The sequence below is a fragment of the Typopeltis vanoorti genome, chromosome 25 (genome assembly GCF_054136105.1).
Source record: "Typopeltis vanoorti isolate ZY-2024b chromosome 25, IOZ_Tvanoo_1.0, whole genome shotgun sequence".
Taxonomy (NCBI): domain Eukaryota; kingdom Metazoa; phylum Arthropoda; class Arachnida; order Uropygi; family Thelyphonidae; genus Typopeltis; species Typopeltis vanoorti.
In genome coordinates, this window is record NC_143573.1 from 35,774,369 (window position 1) to 35,800,708 (window position 26,340).

Genomic DNA, 26,340 nt, shown 5'->3' on the forward strand with positions numbered 1-26,340 from the left:
CAGAGCTTATTGTGGTTATAATACTGCCCATTTCATTGCAAAAAAGTGTAAACAGTCGTGAATTTAGGGCTCGACATTTAATAAAATTCACTACCTTCACAGATTGATCTAAAACATTCTTTAGTTCTGTGGGCTTTTACATTTGGTAGATAGTGCTTCACGATGTATGCTGCAATGTGTAAACTTAGCATCTGGTGCAATTCCTTTAATTTTGGCGAAAACACCACCACGACAACCCGTTATTGAACGTGCACCATCAGCACACACTCCTACACATTTTTTCCAATTTATTTCATGGCCAGTGATAAACTCATTAATTTTCTTAAAAATCTCATCCGCTGTGGTATGATTTGGAAGAAGCAAAATAAGAATTCTTCATCTATGACTTGTTCTCTTTCATATCGAATATAAGCCATCAACGGTGCAAAGTTGTTTACGTCTGTACTTTCATCGAACTGAATTGCAAAATATTTGCTTTGCTTTATATTTTCGATTAGTGTTTGTTTTACTTAAGCTGCCATTTCGTTAATTCGTCGCAAAACAGTGTCATCTGACAAAGAAATAACATTCAACTTGGCTGCTGCTGTAGGGCCAAGAATAGACATCACAATGTCTTTGGCTGCAGGTAATAAAAAGTTTCTCCAATAATATGTGGTTTTGCAGTTTGAGCAATTCTCAAACTAACCAAATATGATGCTTCCTCTGCTCGTTCGTTAATTGTAGTAAAAGAATGAAGTGAACGTTTGTTAGTTTTCATTTCAGTTCGTTTTCTTTTAAAAAAGTCGAGAGGGTTACCTTTTAAACAAGTGTGTTTGTTTTGAAAATGCCGTAGCAGAAGCGATGGTTTCATCGAGTGATTCGAAAATTGTTCGTAACATATAACGCACTAGACCTGGAGTCGTTTTCATCCTCGTTCCAAAAAAAAAATCCATAATCCAAATAATTTTCATTAGACCTTCTTGCAGCAGTAGCATTTCGTTTTCTAAATGCTTCGTGAGATTCAGGATTAAAACTAGAAGTGCTAGCTGTGTTAATGTCGTCTACCAGCCGTTTCCTCTTTGATTTTTCCATTCCTAACCAGTTGTTCATTATAGCAAGGATATTGTCATAATAATGACATTATTATTATTATTATTATTATTATTATTTCGGGCGACTCCAGGAGTCCTTAGCCTCATCGAGGGAGGCCCTAAACATCATGTCCACACAACTATTCGATTGCATTCTCACAGTATCTATCATACCTTGTCTCGAACTCGTTCACCGTCATAGCACCCACAACAGACTCTGGCAGCTTATTCCACTCATTTACTACTCTAAAAGTAAAGAACCCAGCCCTAACACCCTTGCTAACCACACTCTTTCCCAGCTTCCATAGGTGTCCCCTAGTTCTCCCATCACCAGTTCTGATCTCAAAAATATCCTCTGAATTTATCCTATAGAATCCCTTTAGCAATTTGAATGTCTCGATCATATCTCCCCTCCTCCGCCTATCAACTAGTTTCTGCAACCCACAAATCTTCAACCTGTTCTCATATGGTTCATTCCATAGACCTGTTATCATCTTAGTCACTCGCCTCTGGATCCTCTCCACCTCCTCCCCATCAAGAAGGAACCAAGGTGACCAAATCTGGGCACAGTAGTCGAGATGAGGTCTTATCAAGGCTCGGTACAGAGGTACAATAACTTACTTGTCTCTGCTCGTCAAGGTATTTTTCAACAACCAAGTGAGTTGATGAGCTGATTTAGCTACTTTTGCAGTGTGTCCCCTAAACTTCATCTCCCTATTTACCAACACTCCCAAGTCCCTGGCCTCATCAATCTCTTGGAGTACAGTTCCACCAATGTAGTATACTGCTGCTAATCTTTTCACCCCAAAATGCATAACCTTACATTTTGTCACATTAAATTGACATCCATTCTCCTTAGCCCAGAACTCCAATCTATCTAATTCATCCTGCAAGACTTTGACATCTTCTGCATTCACTATTGCCCTACCCAACTTTGCATCATCAGCGAAAAAATGAATTGTTCCACTTAGATCCTTCCCTATATCGTTAATGAAAAGATTAAACAGCAGTGATCCAAGAACAGAACCCTGCGGCACACCACTAGTCACAGGCCGTCTTTTGGACTCTACTCCTGAATAAACTACTTTTTGATATCTCTCCATCAACCAACCAACCACCTATCCATCTCACCAACCCTATATCCATTCCCATATGTTGTAGTTTACGGATTAGTATTCCATGTGGTATCCTGTCAAACGCCTTTGCCAGGTCCAGCAGTTCCCTTATCCAGTTCAGCCGTCACCTTGTTATAAAACTTGAGCATGTTGCTGAAGCATGATCTACCCTTCACAAAGCCATGCTCTCCCCTGTACAGTATCTCGTTTTCATCGATCCATTCCTGTATTTTTCCCTTGACTACTTTCTCTAAGACCTTGACAACGACTCCTGATATGCTGATCGGTCGGTAATTTGCAACCGTAGTCTTGGATCCTCCTTTATGCAGTGAAACTATTTTCCCCTCTTTCCACACCTTCGGGACTAAGCCAGACCTGAGACTCAGATTAAACAACATGGTAAAGGGCACTGATAATTCTTTAGCCGCTTCACGCAAGACCCGTGCCGGTATACCATCCAATCCCACAGATGTGTTCACATTAAGGTTCTGTAATAGACTAGTCACCTCCACTTCATTCATCACTATTCCCGTATAAACTAATGGTTCCTTCTTGCCATCTTGTACATCACGACATGACATTATATTTAATGTGACATTATAATGTCAAATATATTGACGTTACTGTTATTATATTCTGTATACTTCGCTAGTGATCTCATTCATAAACAAAATTCAGCACATTCCCGGGCGTTCGCAAGAACATCACATCTCGGTAGTGTTAGTGTCTTAACAGCGGGGTCAGCATAAATCAAAACCGCCACTCCACATTCATACGAATATAAACATAATATTTATTTTTAATATCATTTATGTTAAATCATATCTTTATGTTAAATAATAACTTTCCTTTATTTTTTAACGGAATATCACATAATTATCTTAATAAAATACATTTTCACGTAAAATAATATATTACTCTTTAACTTGCAACAATCTATTGCTTTTGTTTTTCATTATGTTATATGTATTTTGTTTATTATAATTTTTTACATACAAAGATACTGTTTCAAAATAAATATTAAATATGAAAACCCTTATGACACGCTAATGAGACTTCACATCCGAAAATTCACGTAAAACTGCAATAAAATTTATTTGTTCGTTTTATTCGATTCGCCAAGTTAAATGCTTGGAACAGTCTACTCGTTACAATATTAAAATACATATTTCTGAACATTTATTTAAATACTGTATTTTGTGTAAAAATTGTACCACCAAAAATAACATAATGTACCATTAGTGGTACATGTACCACAGTTTGAGAAACGATGCTCTAGGGGGAACAGCGTGGGTTTACCAAAGGAAGGTCATGTTTTAGCAATTTGCTCATATTTTATAACAATGGTAAGGCCGAGTTGGATAAGGCGAATGGATATACTATGATGATGTTGGATTTTTCTAAGACATTTGATAGGATACCACACGATAGGCTGTTGCGTAAACTGGAGAATATGGCAATCGAATATAATCTATTGACTTAGATCAAGGGCAGGGGTGTAGTCCTAAAAGAAATAGTGCCATGGTTCTACCTTGGAAACAAAATTCCAGAGCACGAAGAAGTGTGGCATTATTATTATTATTATTATTATTATTATTGTAACGGCTATATGGCAGAGAGAGATTGCCTTGTTTTCTGAAACGAAAATGACAAGAGCAGCAAGCTGTATTTTCTGACCGAAAGCTGGAAATGCATTATAAGTCTCATTATTATAATTCTTATAATTTATTACAATGAATTTAAAAATTTTGATAGTTTTAAAAAAGTACCAGGGCGTTGCCCTTGCCCGACTACACCCCCTGATCAAGGGATGATTGACAGACAGATATCAAAAAGCGGTATATAGTGGGTGTGGATCTGCCAGATTTAAGGCAACCAGTGGTGTACCTCAGGGTTCAGACCTTGGGCCATTATTGTTCAATCTATACATTAATGACATCAAGCAGGGTTTATCATCAGATCTGCATTTGTTTGCTGATGATGCGAAGATAGACAGGCAGTCAGGGATGCTGCTGATATTCAGCAATTACAAATGTGTGATTACTGAACTGTGATCACACAAATGTGTGATTACTGAACAGCAATTACTGAACTGTGGAGACAGTTCAGTCTCCACAGGCATCCGGTTAGAGATAGCTGACACAAGACTATCCCTAATTATAAACGCCATCCAGTGAAGAGATGGTTAAGAACCGTTTCCATCTTTTGGTCCCTAACTAAAAGTATGTTTTCTGAAATGGTGTGGGGTCACCGGTCGATTATCTTGAATTTACGGGACAAAAAACGGACTTTCCAGGAAAAAAAAAAAAAAAAAAAAACATGCTTGCCCTTGCCAGAGAGATCGACTAATTTGGGAACCGGTCGAAGAAAGACTTAAAAGGAAGCTCTTCTAGTCGGTGATTAGACTTGAACTTAAGCTCATATTCAGGACAGGGGAATTAATCATAGACAATACAAACTCCACTTCCACTGAGCTACTTTTATTATTATTGTTATTATTAACAACTGCAACAATTATTTACAATGTAATCATCTGTTATATTACAATGTAGTTGTTATCTTACTATTCGCTTAAAATGTTTTGAGTTCCTTTTTTTTTATAATCAGAGAGTGTGATAACAGGCAGTTACTTACACATACATTACTTTCAAATAATCACGTACAGAACTTACAGGTCTATCTATTACATTAAAATATGGCATCTTTCAGATTTGTTAGCTTTTTTTTTTTTATGTTGTGTTCTTTATTTAAGGAATGCATAGTAAATTATATTTACATGTCATATATCATACTTATTATATACAGTACCGTCGACAGAGTGTAGCATTGAGGCAGCCTGCCTCACGGCGCGGCTTAATACGGGCGCTAGTTCTATTGTGGTAGGCACCGTCGCTACGCTAACAATTCCTGTTAGCGCAGCAAGTACGGAAAGAAGTTTTTCCATCTCCTCAAGGAGATGGGCTTTGCATTAAGGGTAAATATTAAGAATAGAGATCAGAGCTTATTCCACCTTTACCACGAGTTGCCTAGACTTGCACTACTTTGCGGGTCACCTAGACTTGCACTATGTGTGCAGGGGCAAACGACTTAGTTGTCTGTTTGCTTACTTGGGAAATGGAGTAAAACCAGGTTTAAAATAGCTTGGCATCTTTAACACACACACACACACACACACACACACATATATATATATATATATATATATATATATATGAAACTCTAGTAGACTGTATGAAAGTTATTTCATACAGTCTACTTATCCAATTACACATACCGGCCACTGAATTAAAAAAACCTTTATGCAGATGTACGCAAGCGTAACTTACGCATGTATATGTAAAATTCTGGTCACGTGCGTCTCCACGTCTTCTAATCAAACTATTTAAGAATGCTGCTGGTGAGTGATCGTCAATAGTGTTAATCACAAGGGGAAAAGAAAAGGATCCCACAGGCTCCCACAATAAAAGGCTTATTGTGGGAGCCTGTCTGGCTGAAGTGACGATTTTGAAAACAGTAGACCTGACTGGTTTCTCAAAAGGTGAGATATCATGGGTGTTTAATAAAAATAAATCAGCTAACGCCTTTTATTTCCTTATAGGGAGTAGGCGAAGCCTTTATACCCTATCTAGCTTTTGGAGACTGAGTGGGCAGTTCAATCTCCACCGGTAGCCAATCAGAGAGAGAGATAGCTGGCTCATGTCTATCACTAATTATAGCAGCCACTGATGAAGAGGCTGGCAAACAAGTGTGGCCATCTCTTGGTACCTCACGCTAACAAGATATGTCATTCTCTGAAATAATGTGGGTACTACGGTCGATTTTCTTAAGTTTACAAGATGGAAAACAGTTTCTGGGAGAAAAACCAGCTTGCCCGTGCCAGAGATCGACTAACTCTGGAACCGGTCGAAGAAAGACATAGAAAAAGTTTCTCTAGTTGGCGACTAGACTTGAACTTAAGTCACTTTGAACGACCAGGCGCAGAGGATGCAGGCGCCACTTCCACTGAGCTACACAGGCCTTCAGCAGTAGAAAAATAATTCAAATTGTTTGTCTAAGATGTGTAACTGTGGTCCTCAGATAGTCTATCAGAAACGCGATTGCCGTCATCTGAAAAGGATTGTTCTGACAAACTTTTTGTCTGCAGCAATACTTTGGTTAATTGCTGTTCCCGATCCATATCTCACAGAACTATACCCATGGAATTGAAGAGGATAGGTATTGGCAGTCGCATGCCTAGGAAACTGCTGGTTTTTGTGAAGAACTGGAAAGTTCGCCAAAGTGATATTCGGAACACACCGTGACTGGACATTGGAAGAATGGCAAAAAAGTCCTTTCATCCGACGATTCACTGTATACCTTGTTCTCTATCTACGGTAGGTTAAAAATTTGTCAGAGCTCCATGAGCAATGAATCCAGCTTTCCTTACAAACACAACTCAAGGTTCTGGATGTGGTGTCTCATGGTGGAGGCATGTTCTGTTGATGTGGAATGAGATATCTGAATGATGTTGCTGATCGAGTCCATCCTGCAATGTTGACTTTTTTTTAACCAGCAGATGGCGGTTGTTACATGGAACACAATGCTATTGTCCAGTGCTAGAATTTTACAGCAGTGATTCAGGGAGCATGACAACGACTTCCATCATCTTCACTAGTCACTACAAATCGTGGATTGGAACCCATTGAGAACGTATTGGGCATGTTAGAAAAATAGATCCAGAAGCAAAGGCCTTTTCAAATTGGACCGAGTTAAAGAGCTGTCTTGTGAATGCCTGTATTGCAGATACAGATGCACTCTAACGCCTTATGGAATCTATGCCAAACCGCATATGCTATAATTTGGGCTAAAGGACACTATATTAAACAAAAGTTTCTAATATCACAAATCAAGCTAGAAAGGAAACGGAACTATTTGAAATTACTCATGATCTAACATAAATAGTTCGCGGTTTTAGAATATCAGATAATCCTCACCATTCTCCCATCGCTCTGAATATTCTCTTAGCAAAACTTCTTCCCAATCTATTGTTACTTTTGCTCCTCTTGGTAACTCCCACAGTAATCTTATCCGTGGTTTCTTTTCTATTGGTTGCTCTTCTCAATCTCAGCTTTGTATTACATCTTGTATTAGGATGGCCTCCAGGATTTCTACGTTTTTTTTTTTAATATCTGAATACTGTTTCTGCCTTGCCGATTGAACAACCTTCTCAAAACCAAATAGTTAAAATGACAGTCCTTCCTGGAATAAGAACCCGAATGCTATTCGAACCCTGGATAGTGATTATTGTCTGTAACATTGTAAGATATACCATGAATTTTTGAGATGCCAAGTTAAAACTAGCGTTTCAAGGGCAAAAATCCTTATTTATACTTACCAAATATCGACTAACTCAGGAAAATCAGCCGAAGAAAAGGCCTAACAAAAGTTCCTCTGATTGGTGAGCTGAGTGAACTTAATGCAGTCTCTCGCTCCTGGAGGGGGAAGCATAATGCTATGGAACAAACTCTATTTCCACAGAACCACAAAGACAATCCAAATCGGTACTTCTGTTAATAAAAATGATCCGTTTTAATTTAAAGTAGTAAAAGGTAGTGCAAGCGATGTATGCACATGAAAGTGTGTTTGTTTGTAAATGAGCAGCAACAGTGAACAATACGCACCAGTAAGCTTAACTAAAAAATGAAAACAATAAAATAAAATAAAAATAAGTTACCATAAATAAAACCACATTATAAAATGATTAATTTTTTCTGAAAACAAAGATTATAAGTATAACCTTTGTTTTCACACAATTTATTACTGCAAACGCTCATATACGAATGTAAAATTTTATTTAATTTTTGGGTAACCGTTTATAAATCTCCACCTTTTAAGAATATAAACATTAATTTCTTCATATATGTTCGTTTTCAAAGTTAATGGGGTCAAATTACTTCTGATCCGATAATACAAGAATTCTCGGTAGTCTTCTGGAGTCACTGACAAAACTAATTTCAGAGAATCCTTTAATATTAATATATATGGGAATATTTATGGCTTACCTAGTATACTGCAAAGGAATGTGGAAGTATCGAGAGTTTTAGGGAGAGCAGAGCATCAGTGAAAGTGTTCGAAAGACCAAACGAAAGCTTGCGGTGAAGATATCCAAGAGTCATGGAATCCACTTAAATGAAACACCTTGTAAGTTATAGAGTCAAAGAAGTCCCGAAGACCACCAACCGACATCACTTTTATTATCGATCAATAAATGATGCACATAAGGTACGACCGTAGACAAAGATTTATTCACCTTGTCCTGCAGTTTTATCAGTTATATACAAGACACTGTGTTAATATAAATGTTTTTATATGAACACCTCCCCCCCCCCATACATGCATGTTAAAACTTTGGTACAAACACCTAAAAATTCTGTAGATACTGCTTTAGCAAATTATTTATTTATTACATATAATTTTATGAATTAATACAAATATTGTAGTTTTGTGCATTTATAGAGTGCGTAATAAATCTTATAATTATCGGAACAACATTATTAATAATTACGTAGATGGCATTGCTATCTACTAATTCTTCTGGATAAAACAGGGTATGCTTCTATCGTCTTCCGTTTTTGTGAGTAGGGTTACAGGTAATAAGCATCTCTCTTAAGGAAGTTGTGCACGTAGCTTGCTATCATGGGGTGTAGTCCAACCGGCCATAAAACTTTTCTGATAGCATGTAATATTGGCCTAATAGTAAGTATGCGTCTTAAGAGTTAATCGAGGTGTTATAATTCGCGCATTTGTGTATTGAAGTAAATGCAAGAAATTAGACTACAGCGAGTGTTCTGAAATTCTTTTCTTACGTGATAGTGAAAACAGAGGTATCAGTTGAAGGAGGGGGGGGGTTGAAAAAATTGGTAATTACTTTTTTTACTTCAGTTAATAAAGCACTATTAGAAAGTAAAGAACACAAATACTGATAAATGACAGTGACTTCTAGCTTTAGTCATTTAATTGCTCATTGGGAAAATGAGTTCCTGTGATATCTAGTAACAATTGTAAATTTGAAACTGTACTTATAATACACCGTAATACAGCTACTGGGAGCTAAACCTTCATAATGCAGAAGGGTTTCATAGTTCCTACTCCAAGTAGAGCCTAATAACTACAGAGTTATTAGGCCATACTTGTGTATTAAAGCCCAATGATAGTGAATTTATCTGGGATTGGAAAAATAGCTAAAAATGACCTTCAAATAGACTTTTTTGTATTCAATTTGAGTAGACCCTATTATAAACAGCTGAAACATCTGTACGCCAATTAGCGATTAAAAAATTCTCAGAATACCTATCGCTGTCGATTTCATCGTGTGAACAAATTCCGAAAGAGCTAACACTAAAGTGTATTCATTTGGAATGAGATGTCAAATGGAATCTCACTGTTTCCTTCCCTACCCCCTCACTCTTTGCTTATCGGACTACGATAGAATGCTATAAAATTGCTAATAAAAAAAACTCTAGGAACGCTTTCTCAGGTAAAGAGCTGCTTTCAATGTAATAATAAATCTGGTTATGTTTAACGATCCCATTCAATAACTTCTATGTAGTTCAACATATGCAGCGCATAAATGTATTATTTATGCGCTACAAACATCTTGAATATCGTCATATTCGTTATATATATATATATCCCCTTTTCATTCGGCCTTTGTAGGAAATATTAGTTTACTTAAGGTTTCAATACTTCGGAAAAACCAGAAATGGAATGGGATTTCAATGCAAGTTGACTTAGCCAAAGGTAGAGAAAATTAAATCAGTGGTTGGATTGGGAAGTACGATGGAGAAATGCATTATTTCTGATATTTTCAATTTTACGTAGTATTTGTTTTAAGCCATTAAAATTCAAAACATAACACGCGTAGACAGATTTAATCCTTATGATTAGCATAATACTTTAAATGGAATAATTACAGTACATAATTAAGCGGCGGGTTTAATCGTTTCAATATTTCTTCTGTCAGATATATTCAGGAATACAATATTAAAACAATAGGTGAAAAATGAAATTACCGAGGGCTAAAGTCTTGAGGGACATCCTCGATGGATGATTGAGGGTACCCCTCAAGATCTTGGCCTTCGTTTTAGTTTAATTTCATTTTCCCACTTATTTTCTTTTAATATTTTTACAATTTTAACATTACATTCCTGAAGATGTCTCTGGCAGACTGATTATTGAAACGATAAACGTGTTTCCTTGTTTTGTAATTGTTCCATTAAGCTGCATCAACAGCTTTTTTTTTTTTCAGTCCACTGCTGGACAAATGCCTGTCTGCTTCCATTTTAAAAGGTCTTGTGCATCTTTCCACCATAAATGTTAGCATCTAATTTCATTGTCCCATTTTACAATAAAACTGGTCTTCCTAGTTTCCGATAACTAGTTCTTGGTGTCCATTCTGTTCATCTGCTATCAGACATCCTGCCCAGCACCATTTGTTGCCTTTTTTATTCCTAAGGTAATAACTTACCTTTTTAAAATATGGAATTTACAGTCCATTAACCGTTTGCTTACTTATCGAAGTATTCTTGTTATCTAAGTGGGTTATTCCCAAATGGCTTTCCATATTTCTTTGCTTTCAGTTTTACTAGGTACTTCTTTTAGCCATGCAAGTTTCACTACTGTCATTGTTGGAACACCCTTGTTGCAGATCTTTCTTTTTATGCAGTTTGATTACTTTTAAATATCTCTAATGGTTAACTTTTCGTTCTGTTATTCTAGCTGAAATTTCATTGTTTATGGTTTGGAATAATTTGTCCTAGATATTTGTATGAATTCAGTATTTTAATCTTTGATTTGTTTTAACTTTTAGTTCTGAAATATTTTCAACATTATTTTTATTGATTTATTTGTAACCCTATATCCAGACTTTGTTCTACTTTTGGTGACGTTGTTATTAGAATGTTAGCGAATCATCGATTGCTAAAGTATTCTCTATCAATATTCAGTCTTTTCTCCCAGTTCAGTTTGCTGATCTCATATTCAATGAGATTTCCTATCTTTCTTATTTCCATTTAAATGAATCTCTCATGAGTTAATGTTAATATAAATATCTATTCCTATGTTTTAAAGCGTCAAGCATTTTACACAGGCCTATTGAGTAAGGCTTTCATAATCTCTGAAAGTCAAAGAAATTGGTATATTCTTTTCCCCCCATTACTTGATTTAAGATTTCTAAATGGTTTAAAGTTGAAAGATGTTCTGAAACCTGCCTTTTCTTTTTTGAAAATTCAATATACAGTTTATTCTGTAAGCTAATTTTTCTAAATAGTTTATAGGCTGGTAGGACTAGGTCAATTTTATATTTTTATCACTGTTCTTTAACATTTTTCAGTATTTTAACTTGGTTTCTTAAACACTAAGTATAGAATTCTGCTAGTTTTATGTGAAAGAGATCTCCATTTTTAACATTTCTATTAGTATTCCATAAAGTCCTGCATTTTTCATTTTTGTAAGTGCACGTTTTACTTCATCTGACAGTATAATCATTAGTTTTCAATGCCATTTTCTGTTACTCTGTGTATAGCTATTGATAAAAATGGCTATAATCTTAAACAAGTTTGTTCTGTTTGTAATCGGTATTTCATTTTCATCTTTTACCTGTCATATCACAAGATTACCCGCATTATAAAAATTTTTTTCTTGCTTTCTTTATACTGTTTCAATTTGTATTGCAATTATTTTGCAAAGTTCAGTATATTTCGTATGCTTGTTTCTTTTTGTTATGTCTTTCATTTAGTTTTTTTAATTTGTCTATTTTTGCTCTTTCTGAATTCTCGGATAAATTTTCAACCTTTATTATACTTTGTTAGGTTACTATTGAAATTTTCAATATTGAAAATTGGGTCCATTTTTTTAAAATATTTTTCTAAATTTACCCGATTCTTTTTCATTTGGAATATTTATTGATGTTTGTTTTTCTTTTATCAGTTGCTTTCCATTCTTAGATTCACTACTATTTTGCTTCCGACATTATTTTGCTCTGATCTTTACTTAAGGTCCATTTGTTTTAAAGTTTCTTTTTGAAAAAGTATTCATTATTTCTTAAATTGATTTCTTCAAATCCCACTAACATTTCATTTTTTCATTTCTGGTGCCAATACCATTAATTCACAGATGTTTCATCCGGATTTTTCTTTTTCTTGCCATTTTCTAGATGTATTTGATTAGTTCTTCATCCATAGTAGCTACACATAGGTAGATAAACTTTCACTATTCTTAGGGTATATTTTTAATTTAGTCTTATTGTGAATTGGCATTCTTTTTGATATAAATTACATCTGTTATTTTTTTTGTTGATCAAAAAAACCAACACCTTTCTGTAACAACGTTGAATATGGGAGCTTGAGATTTAAAGGAGTGATATTGACTAACTACTTTTTTCGCTAATAAAAAAAAAAAAAAAAAAATCAGCTAACGCCTATTTGTTCCCGTATAGGGAGTAGACGGGACTGTTTACCCTATCTAACTTTTGGAGACTGAGTGGGCAGTTCAATCTCCACTGGTAGCCAATCAGAGATAGCTGTCCCAAGGCAATCGCTGATTCATCGGTATGCAGTGAAGGCGGCAAGTTAGTGCCGCTATCTCGTGGTCCCTAACACAATATTTTTAATGTCTGAAAATAGTGTGGGTTCGACGGTCGATTTTCTTGAGTTTATAGGACGAAAAACCAGAGTTTCTGGGAGAAAACACCCGCTAGCCCGTGCCAGAGATCGACTAACTCGGGAACCGGTCGAAAAAAGGTTAGAAAAATTTCCTCTGGTCAGCGACTAGATTTGAACCACCAAATCCTTTCTTCGTGCGATCAAGCGCTGTAGAGTGCAAATGCCACTTCTACTGAAATAGGCTTTATATTTCGGATATCACGATCTCGAGCAATTACTTTCCTCACCTCGTGGATCTAAGGCGGTTTCAAGAGTGTAAACCATCTCGACGATAATCCTAAACGTATTATATTCGTCACTTGAAACTGCTAATTTTCATAGCCGTTTCAAGCATTTCCATTACAGGAATAATTTTTCTGCTTCTCATTCAAACGAGACCAGTATGCAGACGTCTGTCTTTTACTAGCCTAATTTTAGCTGGTTTATGTAATGAAGAATTTGAGTGCTTTTAAATTCTTATACGAGGTAGTATCTTCCTCCAATAATTCAGGGTTTCATCACAGAAAACAGGCGAACACTAGAACTTGGCCACAGCTTTGTTGGATTAGATGCTTCGATCCCAAGTCAACAATGGCTATATTCTGAAGGTAATGATTATTACCTTCAGAATATAGCCGTTTTTGCATACAGCTAAAACGATCACCAATATGGATTCCGTCGCTGCCGATCAACAGATCTACTCGCATATCGCCCATCTCTGGATAAATGTCATGGAGAAGTTTTGAATCTCAAGTGGCTGCACTTTTTTTGACCATGTCTAGCACAAAGCAAACTCCCATTTGGTCTCGCAATTTCTGCGGTTAAATTGCCAGTTTTCTATCTGAATGCACATTGTGATGGTGGATGGATCCTTATTCTCTCACAATTAAACTAATGTTGGAGTTCTACAAGGTTCTGTTCTCTCACCAACTCTCTTCCTTCTATATATCAATGACCTACTTCAGTTGATCTCCAACCCAATAGTTTTGCAGATGACAGCATGTTGAACTCCTGTTTCATTTGATAAACCTTACTCTACACATCAATCGCCACTGCCCTCAATTCTGATCAAGCCATTCTGCAATGGGATTCAGATAACCTCGTCAATTTCAATACTAATAAAACCCAGTGCTGTCTTTTTTATCACAAAGAACCATTTTCTCCTAGTATTTTTGACAACACATTTTCAGACCAGATGAAATTTCTCGTCTTGAAATCACGTGACATACACATAATCGCTGCCTCCTTAGTGTTCAAAAAAAAATCGCAAGGTGTTCACTTCCAAACAGCTGTTAATCTTATACAAATCAAATTAGCTAAACTATTAAATGCTACTCGCATTTGGAGTGGAACCCTAAGAGAATCCTCAACATGCTTGACTCAATGCAGAGGAGAGTAATTAGATTAATGACCCGTCTTTTACTCACTCCTCTCTTTCGCACAGAAGTTTGGTTTCTGCAATATATGTACAGTATTCAATAAATATTTCCGTGGCAAATGTTCATCTGAAATAGCATCAATAATTCCCCAACTTATTACTAAGCTCGTTGGAACACGTGCAGCTGCCGCCGGACATTCCTTCGCAGTACACCTCAATCCACAGATCAAATTTCTTTTCCTCCTTCCTTCCTGCTACTGCTGTATTGTAGAAGACTTCTCCTGATAAGTTTCCCAAGGCATACAGCATGCAGGTGTTTAAATCAAATGTAAATAAGCCACGGCTATCGTTTCTAATCGTAACGCTAGCCAGTAAATGCAACCGAATAATGATGCTAAATTTGCAATCAAGAGTTAAGGAAGCAACACAACATTCCTGATTCTATGTATCTGCAGTTTTTAGAACCACGTTTTTTTTTGAAAAATTGCAACCTAGTTCAACTTTAAGGTAGCAGGTAAGTTAATGCTGCTGATTCTTGAGTTCCATCCATACTTATTTTACTCAAGCATGAGCAAACTAGCTTACGCATGAATTATCTATGTCATAGGACTCGAATACACCCGACTTGATAAATTGCCCTTTGTATCTCTTAATTCATAGCACTTTCCTGGATTCAGTGCCATGCATTTAGGCATTACTGATTTCGACCTAGCTATCACTGAGCTGGACTTAAGAATACAGTGAGTATATAAGTTGTCATTATGCATTTCAATACCATGATGGCTGTACTTTGAAATGGCTTCTGCCGCAAATTAACTCTGAAATCCGAATCTCATTAATTCTTGGCGAAAAGATCAGAGTTCGAATAATGTAGAATGCGAATGAAGAACCTCAGTTCCTTCAGATTAATGTGAGGTGAAGGATTTCTTTCAAATTTTCATTCCTCTAAACAGGCATCAAGAGAACATGCAGTTAACAACATTGGTTCTTAGCTTTAGACGCTTTGTAACTCTGTATTTAAGGCCTACGAAATAACCCAGGAAATAGCAAGGAAAATTGCTTCACTCTGGATAGCGGCTTTCAATATTGAATCTATCGTCATGTCCTGTGAGATTGAATGCACTACTTCCAATTTTATTGGCTTAAAGGGTGAAGCAGATACTTTTCATATTCCGTGCTGTCTGAGGCAAACTGAGAGAGAAAATATTAATGAGCCTGTTGCTCACCCTGAGTGGGCCTGAGGATTAATCATTGAGGTTGCAGTTAAAATAGCTTTTGGTCTTTTGTACTTGGTGTAATCTGTTGCGTCGTAATTTGCAGCTAGTTGAATTAAATTATTAGGATGTACAGATGCTATTGAAAAGAACTTAGTTGCTATAATCTGCATGAAGGTATAAATATAAGGGACTTCTGTGTCTTGGTGAAGTTGCACAGTGTGTGTGTGAGAACCATGGTGCGTTCAGAATTATTCTGAGACATTTATTCTGCACACGTTGTAGTTTGAGGATATTAGTATTAGCAGTATGACTCCAAGCTGGAGAAGCATAGATGAGTATAGAACGAATCAATTTATATAAGTAGTTTGATTCTGGTGCTCAATTTGTTTGTTTATTAGAGCTGTGCAATGATTTTTGATGTCTTTAAACATTGAGACGATATGGGAGCTGAAAGTCGATTTTCAGTCCAACAATATGCCAAAATATTTGATCTCAGACTTTCAAGGGATTTCTGTGTTAAACAGGAGAACGTGTCCAGTAGGAAGCATTGATCTTCTGGCAAACAGTACGGCTACGCTTTTCTGAGGATTTATTGAGTCGCCATTTGGTGAAATATTGTTCAATTATCAGTAGATTTTCTTGCAGTCTTTTGATTGCTAGGTGCGGTTTTAAAGATCTGGCTAATATCGCTGTATCAACCGCATATAAAGCTTTAATAGATGACAGTGGATTGTGCAGAACATCGCACATATAAATGGAGAAAAGAGTTGGTGCGAGTAGTGATCTTGTGGGACACTAGCCAAGATGTGTTTTTGTATGGAGAATGTGCCATTTAAATTAACTTGCATGCGCCTATCATAGAGGTATGATCTGATCAGGTGAACCACTTCCAATGGTATTCCAGATGTTATCATTTTATATATATAGTAGGCTGTAGTGCCAGACTTTGTCGAATGCACTGGCTATGTCAAGGAAAACAGCCCCAGTGCATTGACGCCAGTTAAATCCCGTGGTAACATTCCACCAATCAGTATACTTGTGTGGTACTGTGAAATTGTCGGAATCCAAATTGCTCCTCAGGAAGAATGTTTAATTTGTGCACTAGTTCTTGGAGTCTAGTGAGAATGACTTTCTTGGCAACTTTGCCTAGGTTGGAGACGAGGCTAATTGGTCTGTAGTTTTGATGTGATCGTGGGTCTTTTCCAGATTTATGGATTGGGATTACATCTGCTAGTTTCCAGTGGGAAGGGAAATATTTGTAGTGCAAGATGGAGTTTATAATATTAGTCAGATGGATGCACAATAGCTGTGTGGTGTAATAGTTTTATCACCCTGTTTGTGGTTCTATTAGGTCCAGGAGCCTTTGTTTTCAAGCATCTTGATTGTGTCGTATAATTCTACAGGTGATGTGGGTGAAATTTGACTAGAGCATGTGACAAAGTTTGAGCAAAGATCTGACATGCCGATGAAACTTGTATATGTGATTGAAGTCAAGATGGTCATATAAGGGTTTGCATTGCTTTTCTAGAGATGTTACTATTGCCTTGGCTTTGTCTGTGTTGGAATGGATAAGGCCAGTATCTGTTTGGAGAGGGGAAGAGGTTTTTATTCTTGATCTTTTTGATAAGATTCCATATGGGGTGATTGTCAGGAGAGAGAATTCATTTTTCCTTCCCAAATTTGATTTCTGTCCTGTGAGAGCATCTCTAATTGCAGTTGAATCTATTCAAGATTCTTTTATCCTGAGGTGCTCGCGTGGTGTGATCTTTTTATTGCTCTGTTCTTTTCTCTGATCAAGTTCATAATGTCTTCTGGCAAGTGGTTTGATCTGGGGGTAGTTCTGGAAATAGTTACTGCTGCAATGGCAGTGTTGATTTGTTTAGTTGGATCATTTAGCTGTTTCAATTTCCTGTGGATTTAATCAATGGTACAGGACCAATATATTTTGGGAATACTTTGGATAGCTTATCCCAAGGTATGAGTGGGGGGAGGAGTCGGGTTATCCTGGTTTCCCAGCTTTAACAGAATGGGGTTGTGGTCAGATGAAAGATCATTTAGAGTTACTACACTGTACTGGAGTCTTACATTCTGTAGGATAGTTGTCTAGTACATAAGCCCGACCGTATGTGTTGTGATGGGTAGGTGCTGTGGGGCCTGTCACAACCACATTGTTGGATACAGAGTAGTTAGCGAGGATATGACCATTTTTATTTGTAGTACGGCTATTCCAGATAGGATGCTTGGCGTTTAAGTCGCCAGCCATGATGACAGGCTCCCTGTTAATCAGTACAGCGTTCAGATCTGAAAACAGTAATGTTTTTTTGCAGAGGATTATATGGTGCGAAAATCTTTAGTTTTCCCACCATACACGTGGGAATTTCTGCCATTAATCTCAAGATTAACGATGGATGGAATATTTATACAGTGTAATTTTTAATGTAAATAGCAGTGCCGCCTCCTCTGCAGGATAATCTGTCAGTTCTGTACATCTGGTATCCATTTATTTTGGGATTATCTGATGGAGATGGGTTTCATTTATCAAGAGTATATCTGGCTAACGCCTTTCGGCGAACTCCCAGAGCTCCAAGATTCTACCTCTTAAACCGCTTGCATTCTGTGCTATGATCTGTAAAGAATCTGGTTTTATTTTATTTCTGTTCATGAGTGAGTGCTGAGATAATGACTTGTGTGTCCTTCAGAAATTCTATTTGTAGAGCATGGTGAGGGTTTGGATCTGCTAAAATCCAACAGCATCTTTGCCAAGGAAGAGGTAATGATAGCTGTGAAATTTGGATGTGATGTTGGCTGTTCCAGGGATGTCTGTTTGGGGCGAGTTACATCCTCATATGTCCTAGACTGTTATTTTTCTGAGTTGTTCTTTTAGGTGCCTCTGACTTCAGCAGATGGGCTTCTGACCCTTTATGTTGATCTTTAGGAGGCTGTGAAGTAGTCTCTGATGTAGGTGTGCTAAGAGAGGAAGAGGGTTCCTTCTGGTTTTCTATTTCTTGGACTGTGCACACATCCTCTGTAGTTGGCACATTTAGCTGGGATGGATTTTGACTTAGAGCATGTATTTGTTGGGTGGCCGACCCCACATTTTAAACATTTAAATTCAGCCTTACATATTTTCTGGGCGTGACCAAACTTCTGACATCTGTGGCATTGCCCTGTTGTAACCCTTTTCCTTAATGGCTCTATAGTGATTTTCAGTCCACAGATGGATGTCAGATCATATGTGCTTGTAGGTTTGACTAATCTCTACTAATACCAGTGGCATTGGAGTCCTGTCTCCTGGTCATTCTGCTGACCTTTATAGGTTTAAATGTTGCTGGTGTAGATCTGCAGCGATTTGCGAGCGCGAATCTCCTGATAATCGGTGTGGTCAGTAAGGGGATTATCCTCGGCAGTTGTTGCTATTTCGCTAGCGCTGTCTTCAAGTTCTAAGAGTTGAGAGTTATCTCTATCAACTTTTATTTCATGAACTAAAACTTTTCCTGGCCGTTTTGTACGAAGTAGATTGCCTACTTGTTTAAATATTGCCAGAAGCTGTTTAAAATTAAGTTCTTCGTACGGTGCATCCACGGTTAGACCCAAGCCTTGTTCTGTAGAGCAGGACATGACTTTCCCTTTCCACAATAATAATTAGACAGTTTCTAATGAAGCAATGAAACAATGGCGAAACTAATGGCAGTAGGCCTTGTTTTGAAATTTGTTTACTTACCTACTTAGCTCATTCTTTGGACCTCTTATCGATCAATTATAGTAGTAAAACTATTTACTACTAGTAAATTTGCTAGTCAAAATTCCTTGAATCACATTTTATATCAACTATCAAAATCCCGAACGTCAGACATCGCTTTAAAACTCAAATCATCTTGAATGCACTAGATAAATGTAGCTGATATTTAATGTGCACTATTTGCTTCCTCTTGGGTAAGAATTGGATAAACAATATTAAAACTACAGGGTGTTTCAAAAAGAATGACCTGATTTGCACATTACTACAAATTATCACAAAACGCCTTCTGTTGACTAGACGCCATCTTATTAACTAAGCGTAGCGACTATTTGGGCGCTGTAGTGGCATCTAGCGGTCGTCATATCAAACTCTGGGCCAAGGCCGTTCACTTGGTATACGTCACATTCATTTGTGATTTATGGTTGCTGAGATATAGTTTTCAAATCGGGACATTCTTTTTGAAACGCCCTGTATAATTCATTTGACAAGAATACTGTATGTTGCAAGTTTTTCAGGAGAAATTTGCTACAAATGCCTAATTCGATGAATAATTGAATCTGCATCCAATCATTAATTTATAATCGCTCATTGCTGAATCAATTGTACATGAAATTGTAAAATTGAGCTTGAATATAAAGATCTTCCTATATTTAGGAAATTGAGGCCAGGGTATTAGGCTGAAATGACCTCTGAAAATTTCAATTTAGCAAAGGAAACGACATTATTCGGAACTATACTCGTGTCATAAAAAAAACATCCAGTAAGCGCTCCCACATCATACAAATGAAAGTTGACGATTCCAGTCAACTTGACAATTAATGTTTTAACTTTATGGGCAGTATCACTCATTTGAGCATAGCAATTACTTTTAACTACAATTCAGTTGTATGACATTGCAGGTGTGGCGATAGGCGATTCTAAAATTAATCTTGGATAATACTACTTTAAACAAAGTTCCATAACTGGATATCAGTTGCAGCACAGTTATGCAACCATGTAAAGTATAGCACTCACTTCTCATAAGTGACTAGTGAGTTACTAGAAGATGTTCTAGTAACTCACTAGTATCTAGTTCCATGAAGGAACTAGATATGGTCCTGATGAATTTTAAGGGAAATTCATATAGCAACATCGCATTCGCGACTTTCATCAATATTAGATATTTGATGCACAATCTGCAGTTTATTTTAAATAGCTAAAGTTGTATCAGAAATCTAGAACTGAACTAGAAATATATAAAGAACTGTCTCCAAGAATTTTTTTGGACTGCTGAGTAGGTCAGTGGTAAATTTTAAGCCATGTTCTTATGGCTGACAGCTTGTGTAGTCTTTTGGAATGCTGACTGTTGCAAGTTCAACTAGTTATTGACGAACTTTTCTAAGGCTTTTAAACGTTTTCACCAGTTATTTCTGGCACGGGGTAGTGGGATTCATTATGTGAAATCAAATCGACTAAAACTGTTTCAATGTAAGGAACCACCAGATAGCAGTAGTGGTCTGCTGTACGCTCCTACTCAGGTGCAAATTAAAGATCAATCGTTGAGAAAGTCTTCTCTGATTGGTTGACCACTAGTTTCACAGGTAAAACAAAAGGGTCTGGGATTCCTAAGGAAAATTGGCATTAGATGGAATTGTTTAGGTGCTGCTAGGACAATAAATAAACCCAACTCTTCCAACTAAAAGCACAGCTGCTCAGTTATAACGCAAGTTTAGCGTACAACTATCAAGAAAATGAGTGAAATCTCAATCTATTATACAAAAATTGAAACAATTGACTACCATTTAACATGGAAATACTATTAAATCTTAAGCTATGCATTTTGACTTTGCTATTTTAGAACAAGTTGAAAGTATTGTACACTTTCACTTTAAGGAAATCGTCGAACAAAGTATGGAATTTGGAAGCTCGTTTCAATGACGTATTTCCATAAGAATAATTTGATTAAAAAAACTCGCAAAATTGTTTTTAGTCAAGATAACCTTTGGTTCCAAAAATTTATGGTCTCCTTAAGGTGAATAAACCGGATTTGACGTTTTGACCTATTGTTGATGCAAGATTCTCCAGTTTGATTTGTATCAATATCAAGCATACCTAAGCCCACCACATCGGCAAAACCTTTTTATAAAGGCGACTCTTCATAGAAAGCACCAGATATCACAATAGAGCTTACTGATCTAATTGCAAACTTGGTACATTGAAGAGATTAATGATGTCCAAGAACAAACCATACAACAAAAAGGGCTCTTTCCACTCGATAGATCTCTTGAAACATTACATCAATAGTGCATTCTTCACATTCTAAGAGGAACATTTTGAATGAAACAGATTAATAATATGCTTTTCCCTCTCCTTGCTAGCAAACCTACTCATGAAGTTTTATTAGCCTCAGTCCCAAGGAACAAAAGCTGAAGTTTGGCAGAGTTATGTCGATATTTTCATGTGTTCCAGCTCTGTTAAGAGAATTAGAATTCCTCATGTACTTCACAAAAATTTTGCATATTTGGATACTTGGTTAGGTATTCGAACAGAACATTCAATTTATTATTATTGCCTCCATGAAGTCAAAAGACTCATCGTGGGAGATCCTTCCTAAGAACAGTATCAAGATTCATAGAGGGAAGGTTCCCCCTAAGAAACAGTATCATACCACTCCTTAAACTCATTGACCGTTCTCGCCCTCACCTCTATCAGGCAATGCATTCCACGGCTCAACCACCCTCCATGCAAAGAAACCACTCCTCACCCTCTTGCTGTTTCCTTTCGTAACTTCCAGGGATGGCCTCTTGTCATCACTCCTTCCTGCTGTTCAACCAAGTGAAAGAACTCCCCAGTGTCAACCCTGTAACCACCTCTCAACAGTTTAAGTCTCATATCACCTCTCCTTCTATCTGCTAAACTCTGCAGTCCACATTCCCTCAGCCGATTCTCATAACTATCCTTGTACAGTCCTGAGACCATCTTTATCATCCGTCTTTGTATCTTTTCCACAGTTAATTTACACCCTTCAAATCCTGGGGACCCAATCTGAGAACAATAATCCAAGTGTGGTTTGATCAGAGACTTATACAACAGAATGATAACCCTCTTATCTCTGCAGGTCAGTGTTCTTCTCATTACTGCAGCAATCCTCTGTATTACCTTCACCACCTTTGCAATATGTCCCCTAAATTTCAGGTTTCTATCAATCATCACCCTCAGATCTCTTGTCTCTCCTACTTCCTCCAATAGAGTATGTAGGGTCCCATCGATGTATCCCGAACCTCAAGACCTTACATTTTGCTGCATTAAACCAACACCCCATTCATTTGTCCATCCATCTATCTACCTTATTCAAATCCTCTTGCAGGGCTACCACATCTCCACTATTACTAATAATCCTTCCCAGCTTCGCATCATCTGCAAACAACTGAATATCCCCTTGCAATCCACAGGCAATGTCATTGATATAAAGGATAAATATAGGTCCTAGTACTGAGCCCTGTGGGATCCCACTTGTAACCTTCTGTCTCGTTGAAACTACTCCACCATACACAACTCTGATACCTATCAGACAGCCAATCCTGAATCCAGTTGACCAATCTGACATCCAGACCCATGTGTTGCCACATAAATGAGCTTACGTGGCACCCTGTCAAATGCCTTTGCTAAGTCTAAGAAAATTACAGTATATGCCTTTCCCTCATCTAATGTTCTTATAACTTTATTATAAAAGGCTAGCATATTGCTAAAACAAGAGCACCCTTTCACAAATCCATGTTGATTCTCACAGATAACATTATCCTCATCTGCCCAGTGCTGTATACGGTCCTTCACTACTTTCTCCAAGATCTTAACAACTACTGATGACACAGACTGGTCTATAATTAGACACTTCCAGTCTGTTACCACCCTTATGCAGTGGCACTATCTTACCTTCCTTCCATTCCCTGGGCAACTTTGCCAAAGCCAGACTTTCATTGAAAAGCCAGGTTAAAGGCATTATCAGTTCCCTAGCACATTCTCTCAAAACTCATGGTGAAATACCATCCAGTCCCAAAGCTTTATTGACATTCAGAGTTCTCAGTATCTGAAACACTCTCCTCCTGTACCTCTAAACCTTGAACCTGCCCTATCCATCTAGCATTAAAACTGAGTCCTCCAGGATGAAATACTCCAACAAAGTAAAGTGGTCATTGAACAATTCCACCATGTCCTCTGCATCAGTAACTCTATTCCCATTTTAATCCCACAATATCATTCTTCCAGTCATTTCTCCTCCTACTGGCCACAGCTAAAAAATTCCTTAGGATTTTCTTTGTATCTTAGGGCCAATCTCCTCTCATATTCCAGTTTCGCTTTCCTTACCACACTAGTCACTCTTCTGGCCTGTCTTATATTCTTCACGCATCCTCTCTTCACCTGTCTCCTTATATCTCTTCCATAGCCTCTTTTTCACATGCAATTCCTGTTTAATATTGTTTGTCATCCACTTTACTCCAAATTGTGTCCTCTTCTTCACTCGTGATATACAACTTACCATTGCTGCTAACAAATATTCTTTCACAATTTCCCACGCACTAACGATATCACAGCCTTCCAATTCCTCCCTCCATGAAACTTCCCGAAGTTGATGTCTAAGACTATTATAATCACCTGCATTATATTTCCACAAGTTCCTGTCTCTTTGATACTCCTGCATGTCTATTCATTTACCAAGTCAAAACCATATGGTCACTCTCTCCAAGTGGTGGGAGAGATTTCATCTCAGTTATTATCAACTCTTCTGATGCTATAACCAAATCTAAAACTCTTGTTCCCTCTGTTACATGTTGCCTAAGACATTTGTTCCTCAAGAATTCTAGAAATTCCATTCCACTATTGCTACATGAATCTTCCTCTCCAAATTATACTACTGTAGTTAAAATCTCCCATAACAATCATTCTTCTTGCACTTGCCAAACTTGGCTGTCTAAACATCTCCTGGTCCCCATCCTCCGTGCTCCTGGGTCTGTGGCAAAACCCCACTAAATATCCTCTCTTGTCTACCTCACACCATATGCTCTCAAAATCATTTGTCTCACTTCCTTCCAAAGCCTCCACTCTTAGAGGACATAGGTCATCACTTATAAGCAGTACCCCACCACCACGCTTTCCTCTAATATCTTGACGAAAAATGCTATACCCAGAGACTATTCCTGTTATATCCCCTTCTGTCAACCATGTCTCAGTGATCCCAATAATTTTTGGCCAGGCTGATGCTATCTGCGCCACCAATTCCTCCCCCTTATTCCGGATACTCCTGGCATTAGTATAAAGCATATAAATGCCATTATTTCGATACCCAGCATTATCCCTTCTAGACTCCACTGGGCTCGGTGTTACCTGACATTGTCTCCCTTCTCCCAAGTATCCATTCCCACAAGAGGCCACCCCTGCTATCATCCTCCCTAGGACACACTCGTTCAGAACAATCTCTCCAGATGCCTACGTCCTTCCTCATTCAAATAGAAACGGTCTCTCGCATACAATTCCTCTTTCATCAAACACTCCAAGCATCCACATATAACAGTCCTCTCTTGTCACACATTCTTGCTATTATGCCATTCAATATCACTGCTCTTCTGCTCAGCTCATCATTATCATACCTAGACAACACACTATTTTTCCTCTGTCTTCTGTACAGTCTCGAGCAAAAACCTGAGATCTCTCGCTGCCCGACTTACATTACCACTAAAGTCATTCGTTCCTACCATCACAATCATCTCATCCACCCTTTCACCTCTCTTAATTGCCATAGCCACCCTTTCTATTGTTCCTCCTGGCAACCACTCCTCACGCATCCTATCTTGAACACCACGGATCAGTCGCCATAGGTTATACCTCTTACCATTCCCTCTCCTATTGTTTCCATTCTCTCCTCTTTCATTCCCATAGGTCTCTGTCATTCCCTCTCCTCTACTGCTATTCTCTCTCCTAGCATTCCCATACCTCTCTCCTAGCATTCCCATACCTCTCTCCTAGCATTCCCATACCTCTCTCCTAGCATTCCCATACCTCTCTCCTAGCATTCCCATACCTCTCTCCTACTGTTTCCATTTTCTCCACTTCTAGCACCTCCATATCCCTCTCTCATTCTGTCTCTCCTACTGTTTCCTTTCTTGTGTAGAGGCTTAAGTGCTGTGAGGACGTTATGTTGGAGGTTTAATGGATTTTTTCAACACTCGAAAAGAATTAAAATAGAATTTAATATGCACTTTGAAATAGAATTTAATTTGCATGGAGGGTGGTTGAACCATAGAATTCATTGCCTGATGGAGTGGTGAGGGCGAGAACAGTCAATGAGTTTAAGGAGTGGTATGATAGACTGTTTCTTAGGGGGCACCTCCCCTCGATGAGTCTTGACTCCATGGAGGCCTGAATAATATATATTTTGTCACTTATAAATCCCTGAAGTCTTAGCACCCCTAGGCAATTGCCTAGGTTTGCCTAATGATAAAACTGGCCCTGAGGAAACTCCATATGAATAAATAAAGCACTTTCATATTTCACACCTGAATAATCGCGATACTAGATCTACCAGATACTAATATTTGGCTATTCTTAATTGCTTCTAGCATATTAGCTTTTGAAATTAATGGAATTTATGCATTCTGAGTGCTGTGATCTCCTTTGTGAACTAAGATTAATTTTAAGAGCTAAAAGCAAATTCCCATTGAATGCCGTTCAGTTTATAGTTTCAAAGAAAAACTTAGAACCAGCAGTTAAACTAAATGCACTAGAATTTTTTTTTCATTATTCCACGAAAGATTCAGATGGGATAGGAAACTATTGGTTACTGAATCACTGCTAAAGTTGGCTTTCATGTTCATTTGATTGTCTTCAAGGTTGACATCAGATTTTTATTAATGTTCTATCGTAACCAGTGGCGTAGCTATGGGGGTGCAGAGGTGGCTGTCTGCCTCAGGCAGCACTTTCAACCTTTTTAAACTTTTGCAGTTAATTCTAAAATATAGTCTCGAACTCAGTTCCAAATATTGTAATACTATTGCGAATTTTCCTCACAATTGCTATAAGTGTGGCTGGTTGTGAGAGGAGTTTTTCTAAATAAAATTTGATTAAGAATTACCTACATTATGAAATCTACTTTGCCAATGTCATCGACA

General features: G+C 37.6%; 1 protein-coding gene across 2 annotated transcripts in view; it reads left to right on the forward strand.

Moving 5' to 3' along the window:
• Positions 1-8,818: 8,818 nt before the first annotated feature.
• Positions 8,819-26,340, forward strand: part of LOC150092664 (uncharacterized) — a 154,578-nt gene continuing 137,056 nt past the window's right edge. For both annotated transcript variants that reach the window (XM_090414740.1, XM_090414741.1), the window contains exon 1: positions 8,819-8,920. In XM_090414740.1, coding sequence (XP_090270866.1) covers positions 8,861-8,920 — 60 coding nt within the window. In that variant the 5' untranslated portion in view covers positions 8,819-8,860. The remainder of the gene's footprint in view (positions 8,921-26,340) is intronic.